Raw genomic sequence first — 9,919 nt, 5'->3', positions numbered from 1 at the left:
ATTTGGGTGATTTTGGCGTTTTCAGGAGTTTGTGGAGGAGCTGCTGGCGCTGCCCTTCGGGGGGAAATGGGGAAAAATGGGAGAAAATGGGGAAAATGAAGAGAAAAATTGAGAAAAAAATGGGAAAAATGAAGAGAAAAATTGGGGAAAATGGAGACAAAAATGGAGAAAAAATGGGGGGAAAATGGAGAAAAAATGGGGAAAAAATGGGGAAAAAAATGGGGAAAATGGCGAAAAATGCGGGGAATAAAAGGGCAAACCAGGTGCAATTGGCTGTTTTTGTAGAATTGTGATTTTTGGGGTGAATTTTTGTGATTTTGGGTTTTTGCAGGAGTTTGTGGAGGAGCTGCTGGCGCCGCCCTTCGGGGGAAAATGGGGAAAAATGGGAAGGAAATGGAGAAAAATGGGGGAAAAAAATGGGAAAAATGAAGAGAAAAATGGGGGGAAAATGGGAAAAATGAAGAGAAAAACTGGAGGAAAAAAATGGGAAAAATGAAGAGAAAAATGGGGGGAAAATGGGAAAAATGAAGAGAAAAATGGAGGAAAAAAATGGGAAAAATGAAGAGAAAAATGGGGGGAAAATGGAGACAAAAATGGGGAAAAAATGGGGGAAAATGGAGAAAAAAATGGAGAAAAAATGGGGAATAATTGGGGAAAATGGCGAAAAATGCGGGGAATAAAAGGGCAAACCAGGTGCAATTGGCTGTTTTTGTAGAATTGTGATTTTTGGGGTGAATTTTTGTGATTTTGGGTTTTTGCAGGAGTTTGTGGAGGAGCTGCTGGCGCCGCCCTTCGGGGGCCTGGTGGGGTTCGTGCGCGAGGCCGAGGCGCTGCTGGAGCGCGGGGAGGGCGAGAAACTGCGCGGGATGGAGGGTGAGAATGGGGAAAAACGGGGAAAAACGGGAAAAAAATAAAATATGGGAAATGTGGGAATGGGGGAGAGAAACTGCGCGGGATGGAGGGTGAGAATGGGGGAAAATGGGGAAAAACGGGAAAAAATGGGAAAAATGGGAAAAAATGGGAATGGGGGAGAGAAACTGCGCGGGATGGAGGGTGAGAATGGGGAAAAACGGGGAAAAACGGGAAAAAAATAAAATATGGGAAATGTGGGAATGGGGGAGAGAAACTGCGCGGGATGGAGGGTGAGAATGGGGGAAAACGGGGAAAAATGGGAAAAAATGGGAAAAATAGGAAAAATGGGAAAAATGGGAAAAATGGGAAAAATGGGAAAAAATGGGAATGGGGGAGACAAACTGCGCGGGATGGAGGGTGAGAATGGGGTGAAAAACACCAAAAATGGGAAAAATGGGGAAAATGGGAATGGGGGAGAGAAACTGCGCGGGATGGAGGCTGAGAATGGGGGAAAAACGGGGAAAAATGGGAAAAATGGGGAAAATGGGAATGGGGGAGGGGAACTGCGGGGAATGGAGGGTGAGAATGGGGGAAAAACGGGAAAAATGGGAAAATGGGAAAAAAGGGAAACAATGGGAATGGGGGAGGGGAACTGCGCGGGATGGAGGGTGAGAATGGGGGAAAATGGGGAAAAACGGGAAAAAAATAAAATATGGGAAATGTGGGAATGGGGGAGAGAAACTGCGCGGGATGGAGGGTGAGAATGGGGGAAAACGGGGAAAAATGGGAAAAAATGGGAAAAATGGGAAAAATGGGCAAAAATGGGGATGGGGGAGGGAAACTGCGCGGGATGGAGGGTGAGAATGGGGGAAAAACGGGAAAAATGGGCAAAAATGGGAAAAATGGAAAAAATGGGAAATGTGGGAATGGGAGAGAGAGACTGTGAGGGATGGAGGGTGAGAATGGGGGAAAAACCCCAAAAAAGGGAAAAATGGGGATGGGGGAGAGCAACCGCGGGGAATGGAGGGTGAGAATGGGGTGAAAACACCAAAAATGGGAAAAATGGGAATGGGGGAGGGAAACTGTGGGGAATGGAGGGTGAGAATGGGGGAAAAACCCCAAAAATGGGAAAAATGGCAAAAAATGGGAAAAATGGGGGAAAAATTGGAGAAAAATTCAGGAAAAATGGGGGGAAAAATGGGGAAAATGGGGGAGATGGGGGGGGGAAATTCTGGAAAACTTCAGGAAAAATGGGGAAAAAATGGGGAAAGAGCAGGGAGAAAATGGCGAAAGAATGGGGAAAATTTGGGTTAAAAATCAGGAAAAATGGGGGAAAATTGGGGAAAAATGGTGGGAAATGGAAAAGAGGGGAAAATTGGGGGGAAATTTGAGGAAAAAACGGGAGGAGAAAGGGGAAAAAATGGGGAAAATTGGGGCAAAAATTCGGGAAAAAATGGGGAAAAAGTGGGAAAATTTGGGAAATGCTTGGAATTGCTAAAAATGAGCAAAATTGTGATTTTTAGCCAGGGTAACTCAGCTGATCCGGGGCTTCTCGGGCAGCTGGAAGGGCTGAGCCCCAAACCTGGGGAAAATTGGGGGAAAATGTGGGAAAAATTCAGGAAAAGTTCAGAAAAAATCGGGGAAAAAGGGGAAAATTGGGGGAAAAAATGGGGGAGATAGGGGAGAAATTCTGGGAAAATTCAGGAAAAGTGGGGGAAAATGGGGGGGGGAAATGGCGAAAGAATGGGGAAAATTTGGGTTAAAAATCAGGAAAAATGGGGGAAATTGGGGGAAAAAAGGGGAAAAAATGGGGGAAAAATGGTGGGAAATGGAGAAAAAAAGGGGAAAATTGGGGGGAAATTCAGGGAAATTTGGGGAAAAAACGGGAGGAGAAAGGGGAAAAATGGGTAAAAAAATGGGGAAATTTGGGGTGAAAATTCAGGAAAAAATGGGGAAAAATTGGGGAAAAAAGTGGGAAAATTTGGGAAATGTTTGGAATTGCTAAAAATGAGCAAAATTGTGATTTTCAGCGCGGGTGATGCAGCTGATCCGGGGCTTCTCGGGCAGCTGGAAGGGCGCGGTGGAGGCGCTGAGCCCCAAACCTGGGCAAATTTGGGAAGAATTGGGGGGAAGATTTGGGGAAAATTGAGGGAGAAAATGGGGGAAAATTGGGGGGAAATTCAGGAAAACTTAAAGAAAAATGGGGGGAAAAAAGGGTAAAAAACGGGGGAAAATGGGGGAAAATTGGGGGAAAAGAGGGGGAAAAATGGGGGCAAAATCAGGTAAAAGGGAGGAATAAAGGGGAAAAATGGGGGAAAATGGGGAAAAATGGGGAAAAGTTGGGAATTGTGTGGAATTGAGCAAAATTCACAATTTTAGCCCGAGTGACGCAGCTGATCTGGGGGTTCTCGGGCAGCTGGAAGGGCTGAGCCCCAAATCTGGGGAAAATGGGGGGGAGATATGGGAAAAAAAGGGGGAAAATTTGGGAAGAATTGAGGGAAAAAAAGGGGAAAAAATGGGGAGAAAATGGGGGAAAATTGGGGGAAAATCAGGAGAAAGGGGGAAAAATGGGGAAAAAATGGGGAAAATTGGGGCAAAAATTCGGGAAAAATTGGGGAAAAAGCGGGAAAATTTGGGAAATGTTTGGAATTGCTAAAAATGAGGAAAATTGTGAATTTCAGCGCGGGTGACGCGGCTGATCCGGGGCTTCTCGGGCAGCTGGAAGGGCGCGGTGGAGGCGCTGAGCCCCAAACCTGGGGGAAATTTGGGGGGAAAAATGGGAAAAATTGGGGAAAAATGGGGGGAAAAATGGGGGGAAAAATGGGGGAAAAATGGGGAAAAATGGGGGAGATGGGGGAGGAAATTCTGGAAAAATTCAGGAAAAATGGGGGAAAAATGGGGAAAAAATGGGGAAAAAGCAGGGGGAAAATGGCGAAAGAATGGGGAAAATTTGGGTTAAAAATCAGGAAAAATGGGGGGAAAATGGGGGGAAAATTGGGGAAAAATGGTGGGAAATGGAGGAAAAGAGGGGAAAATTGGGGGGAAATTTGAGGAAAAAACGGGAGGAGAAAGGGGAAAAAATGGGGAAAATTGGGGCAAAAATTCGGGAAAAATTGGGGAAAAAAGCGGGAAAATTTGGGAAATGTTTGGAATTGCTAAAAATGAGGAAAATTGTGAATTTCAGCGCGGGTGACGCAGCTGATCCGGGGCTTCTCGGGCAGCTGGAAGGGCGCGGTGGAGGCGCTGAGCCCCAAACCTGGGGGAAATTTGGGGGGAAAAATGGGAAAAATTGGGGAAAAATGGGGGGAAAAATGGGGGGAAAAATGGGGAAAAATGGGGGAGATGGGGGGGGAAATTCTGGAAAAATTCAGGAAAAATGGGGGAAAAATGGGGAAAAAAATGGGGAAAAAGCAGGGGGAAAATGGCGAAAGAATGGGGAAAATTTGGGTTAAAAATCAGGAAAAATGGGGGGAAAATGGGGGGGAAAATTGGGGAAAAATGGTGGGAAATGGAGGAAAAGAGGGGAAAATTGGGGGGAAATTTGAGGAAAAAACGGGAGGAGAAAGGGGAAAAAATGGGGAAAATTGGGGCAAAAATTCGGGAAAAAATGGGGGAAAAGTGGGAAAATTTGGGAAATGTTTGGAATTGCTAAAAATGAGGAAAATTGTGAATTTCAGCGCGGGTGACGCGGCTGATCCGGGGCTTCTCGGGCAGCTGGAAGGGCGCGGTGGGAGGCGCTGAGCCCCAAACCTGGGGGAAATTTGGGGGGAAAAATGGGAAAAATTGGGGAAAAATGGGGGGAAAAATGGGGGGAAAAATGGGGAAAAATGGGGGAGATGGGGGGGGAAATTCTGGAAAAATTCAGGAAAAATGGGGGAAAAATGGGGAAAAAAATGGGGAAAAAGCAGGGGGAAAATGGCGAAAGAATGGGGAAAATTTGGGTTAAAAATCAGGAAAAATGGGGGGAAAATGGGGGGAAAATTGGGGAAAAATGGTGGGAAATGGAGGAAAAGAGGGGAAAATTGGGGGGAAATTTGAGGAAAAAACGGGAGGAGAAAGGGGAAAAAATGGGGAAAATTGGGGCAAAAATTCGGGAAAAAATGGGGGAAAAGTGGGAAAATTTGGGAAGTGCTTGGAATTGCTAAAAATGAGGAAAATTGTGATTTTTAGCCAGGGTAACTCAGCTGATCCGGGGCTTCTCGGGCAGCTGGAAGGGCGCGGTGGAGGCGCTGAGCCAGGACGTGATGAGATCCTTCAGCAACTTCCGCATCGGCACCGGCATCATCCAGGTGGGGACCCCAAATTGGGAAATTCCAGAACTTTGGGGCTTCTCCTGCCCCTTCCTGCTCCTCCTCCCCGTTCCCATCATTCCCCCACTTTTTTTGCTCCTTTTTCCCTCTTTTTTTCCCATTTTCCCCCTCCTTTTTTCCCTTTTCCCTCCTTTTTCCTGCTCGTTATTACTTTTTTTTTTTCCAATTTTTCCCCTTTTTTCCCAATTTTTCCCAATTTTTCCCTTCTTGTTTTCATTTCCCCCCTTTTTTCACCATTTTCTACCTCTTTTCCCTCCTTTTTTTTTCCTCTTTTCCCATTTTTTTGCCATTTTCCCACTTTTTCCCCAGTTTTCCCCCTTTTCCCTCCTTTTTCCTGCTCATTATTTCTTTTTTTTTTCCCAATTTTTCCCCATTTTTCCCTTCTTGTTTTCATCCCCCCCCTTTTTTTACCATTTCCTACCTCTTTTCCCTCCTTTTTTCTCCCATCTTTTTTGCCATTTTCCCACTTTTTCCCCAGTTTTCCCCCTTTTCCCATTTTCCCTCCTTTTTCCTGCTCATTATTTCTCTTTTTTTCCCCAATTTTTCCCCATTTTTCCCTTCTTGTTTGCATTTCCCCCTTTTTTTACCGTTTTCTACCTCTTTTCCCTCCTTTTTTTTCCCATCTTTTTTCCCATTTTCCCACTTTTTCCCAGTTTTTCCCCATTTTCCCCCTTTTCCCTCCTTTTTCCTGCTTATTATTTCTTTTTTTTCCCAATTTTCCCCATTTTTCCCTTCTTGTTTTCAATTCCCCCCTTTTTCACCATTTTCTACCTCTTTTCCCTCCCTTTTTTTCCCATCTTTTTTGCCATTTTCCCACTTTTTCCCCAGTTTTCCCCCTTTTCCCATTTTCCCTCCTTTTTCCTGCTCATTATTTCTCTTTTTTTCCCCAATTTTTCCCCATTTTTCCCTTCTTGTTTGCATTTCCCCCTTTTTTTACCGTTTTCTACCTCTTTTCCCTCCTTTTTTTTCCCATCTTTTTTCCCATTTTCCCACTTTTTCCCAGTTTTTCCCCATTTTCCCCCTTTTCCCTCCTTTTTCCTGCTTATTATTTCTTTTTTTTCCCAATTTTCCCCATTTTTCCCTTCTTGTTTTCAATTCCCCCCTTTTTCACCATTTTCTACCTCTTTTCCCTCCCTTTTTTTCCCATCTTTTTTGCCATTTTCCCACTTTTTCCCCAGTTTTCCCCCTTTTTCCCATTTTCCCCTATTTTTTCCTGGTTTTTCCTCCTTTTCCTCCCATTTTTTTCCCATTTTTCCTTTCTTTTTACCCCATTTTTCCCTCCTTTTTTCCACTCTTTTCCCAATTTTTCCCTTCTTGTTTTCATTTCCCCCCTTTTTTCACCATTTTCTATCTCTTTTCCCTCCTTTTTTTTTTGCCATTTCCCCACTTTTGCCCCAGTTTCCCGCCTTTTCCCATTTTCCCCTTTTTTTTCCTGGTTTTCCCCTCCTTTTTCTCCCAATTTTTCCCACTTTTCCTCTCTTTTTACCCCATTTTTCCCTCCTTTTTTCCCCTCTTTTTCCCATTTTTCCCTTCTTGTTTTCATCCCCCCTTTTTTCACCATTTTCTATCTCTTTTCCCTCCTTTTTTTTTTCTCTTTTCCCATCTTTTTTGCCATTTCCCACTTTTCCCCCAGTTCTTCCCCTTTTTCCCCCTTTTCCCTCCTTTTTCCTGCTCATTATTTCTTTTTTTTTCCCAAATTTTTCCCATTTTTCCCTTCTTGTTTTCATCCCCCCCTTTTTTTACCGTTTTCTACCTCTTTCCCCTCCTTTTTTTTTCCTCTTTTCCCATCTTTTTTGCCATTTTCCCACTTTTTCCCCAGTTTTCCCCCTTTTTCCCATTTTCCCCTATTTTTTCCTGTTTTTTCGTCCTTTTTCTCCCAATTTTTCCCACTTTTCCTCTCTTTTTACCCCATTTTTCCCTCCATTTTCCCCTCCTTTTCCCATTTTTCCCCCGTTTCTTTTTTCTCCCCCCTTTTCCCCCTATTTTTTCCTGTTTTCTCCCTTTTTTCCCATTTTCTCCCTTTTTTCCCATTTTTCTCCCATTTTCCCCATTTTTTCCTCTTTTTTTTCCCAATTTTTCTCTCTTTTACTATTTTTCCCTCTTTTTTCCCCCATTTCCCCCTCTTTTTTCCCCTTTCCCCCCACTTTTTTTTTCACTTTTCCCCCCCCTTTTTTGCCCATTTTTCCCTGATCCAGGGGGAAAAAGCAAAAAATGGGGAAAAAAACGGGAAAAATGGGAGAAAAGGGGGGAAGGGGAAAACTGGGGGAAAAATGGGGAAAATGGAGGGGGGGGAAATCAGGAAAAATGGGAAAAAATGGGGGGAGAAATGGGGAAAAAATGGGGGAAAAAACCAGGAAAAATGGGAGGAAAATGGGGAAAAAGTGGGAAAAATGAGAGAAAAATGGGAAAAAAGGGGAAAAAACCCAGGGAAAAAACCCAGGAAAAATGGGATAAAATTGGGGAAAGTTGGGGCAAAGTTGGGAATTGCGGATGTTGTTTTTTAGGCGGCGCTGACGCAGCTGATCCAGGGGGAAAGGGGGAAAAATGGGGAAAAAAAAGGGGGAAAAAAGGGGGAAAAAAAAGGAAAATAACCGGGGAAAATGGGAGAAAATGGGGGGAAAATGGGAGAAAATTGGGGAAAAGTTGGGAATTCTCCTTCCCATTTGGCAGGCGGCGCTGACGCAGCTGATCTGGGGGGAAAGAGGAAAAACTGGGAGAAAAATGGGGGAAAAAAGGGGGGAAAAAAAGGGGGGAAGTAACCAGGGAAAATGGGAGAAAATTGGGGAAAAATGCGACAAAATTGGGAAAAACTTGGGGCAGAGTTTGGAATTGTGGTTGCCGTTTGCAGGCGGCGCTGACGCAGCTGATCCAGGGGGAAAGGAGGAAAAATGGGAGAAAAATGGGAAAAACCCCAAAAAATGGAAAAAAAGCAGGGAAAAAAAAGGGAAAAAGTGGGGAAAATGGGAGAAAAATGGGGAAAAAACGGGGAAAAAGTGGGATAAAATTGGGGGAAGTTGGGGCAGAGTCTGGAGCTGTGGTTGTTGGTTTGCAGGCGGCGCTGACGCAGCTGATCCAGGGGGAAAGGGGAAAAAATGAGAGAAAAATGGGAAAAAAGGGGAAAAAAAGGGGGGAAAAAAAGGAAAATACCCAGGAAAAATGGGAAAAATTGGGGGGGAAATGGGAGAAAATTGGGGAAAGTTGGGGCAGAGTCTGGAACTGTGGTTGTTGTTTTTCAGGCGGCGCTGACAGAGCTGATCCAGGGGGAAAAATGGGAAAAAAGGGGGAAAAAAAGGGGGAAAAAAAAGGAAAATAACTGGGAAAAATGGGAGAAAATAGGGGAAAAATTGGGAGAAAATGGGGAAAACTTGGGGCAGAGTTTGGAATTGTGGTTGCCGTTTGCAGGCGGCGCTGACGCAGCTGATCCAGGGGGAAAGGAGGAAAAATGGGAGAAAAATGGGAAAAAACCCCCCAAAAATGGAAAAAAAGCAGGGAAAAAGTGGGGAAAATGGGTGAAAAATGGGGAAAACACGGGGAAAAAATGGGCTAAAATTGGGAAAAGTTGGGGCAGAGTTTGGAATTGTGGTTGCCGTTTGCAGGCGGCGCTGACGCAGCTGATCCAGGTCTATCACCGCTTCCAGAAGGTTCTGGAGCAGCCCCCGCTGCGGGCGCTGCCGGCGCGCTCCGACCTCATCAACATCCACCACCTGATGGTGGAGCTCAAAAAGCACAAACCCAACTTCTAGGGACGCAAAACCCCCTCAAATCACCCCAAAATCCCTGGAATTCACCCCAAAAATGCTGGAAATTCTCCTCAGATCCCAAAGTCCCATTCTGCTCCCAAAATTCCCATGTTATCCCCCCAAAATTCCCATTTTTTCCCCCCAAAAATCCCCAATTTTCCCCCAAAATTCCCTTTTTTCCGCCCAAAAATCCCAATTCCCCCCCTAAAATTCCCTTTTTTCCCCTCACCAAAATTTGTTTTTTTGGCTCCAAAATTCCCTTTTCTTTCCCCTAAAATTCCCTTCCCCCCCTCCCAAAATTCCTTTTTTTTTTTTAATTTCCATTTTGCCTCCCAAAATTCCTATTTTTTTGCCCCAAAAGTTCCCTTTTTTTTCCCCCAAAATTTCTGGTTTTTTTCTACCTAAAAGTCCCATTTTCCCCAAAAACATTCCCTTTTTTTCCCCACAAGTTCCCTTTTTTTTTCCTCCCCAAAATCCCAGGAATTCACCCCAAAAATCCTGGAAATTCTCCTCAGATCCCAAAGTCCCATTTTGCTCCCAAAATTCCCATGTTTTCCCCCCAAAATTCCCCCTTTCCCCCCCCAAATTCCCTTTTCTTCCCTCCACAAAATCCCCATTTTTCCCCCAAAATTCTCCTTTTTATTTCATAACATTCCCCTTTTTTGCCCCTAAAATTCTGAGTTCTTTCCCCCCAAAATTTCCGTATTTTTTTCCTAAAATTCCCTTTTTTTTGTCCCCAAAATTCCTTTTTCTTTCCCCTGAAATTCCCATTTTCCTCCCCAAAATTTCCTTTTTTTTCCCCCCAAAAATCCTCGTATTTCCCCCCCCAAAATCCCCATTTTTCCACATAAAAGTCCCATTTTCCCCCGCCAAATCCCCATTTTTTCCCCCAATTTTCCCAAAATCCCCATTTTTGCCCCCAAAATTCCCGATTTTCCCCAAATGGCCGTTTTTCCCCCCAAATGTCACTGCAATAAACGCGGGAGGCTCCGAGTGTTCCTTTATTGCTGCTGGTGC

At 44.4% G+C, this 9,919-nt stretch overlaps 1 protein-coding gene across 1 annotated transcript in view; it reads left to right on the top strand.

Moving 5' to 3' along the window:
* The window catches only part of VPS52 (VPS52 subunit of GARP complex), a 53,251-nt gene extending 43,399 nt beyond the window's left edge, over positions 1-9,852 (top strand). The window contains exons 16-18 of the mRNA XM_058822529.1: positions 762-873; positions 5,023-5,141; positions 8,759-9,852. Coding sequence (XP_058678512.1) covers positions 762-873; positions 5,023-5,141; positions 8,759-8,905 — 378 coding nt within the window. The 3' untranslated portion in view covers positions 8,906-9,852. The remainder of the gene's footprint in view (positions 1-761; positions 874-5,022; positions 5,142-8,758) is intronic.
* The last annotated feature ends 67 nt before the right edge of the window (positions 9,853-9,919 follow it).

The sequence above is a fragment of the Ammospiza caudacuta genome, chromosome 33 (genome assembly GCF_027887145.1).
Source record: "Ammospiza caudacuta isolate bAmmCau1 chromosome 33, bAmmCau1.pri, whole genome shotgun sequence".
NCBI lineage: Eukaryota > Metazoa > Chordata > Aves > Passeriformes > Passerellidae > Ammospiza > Ammospiza caudacuta.
Note: the sequence above shows the minus strand (reverse complement) of the source record. Positions and strands in the feature narration are given on the sequence as shown.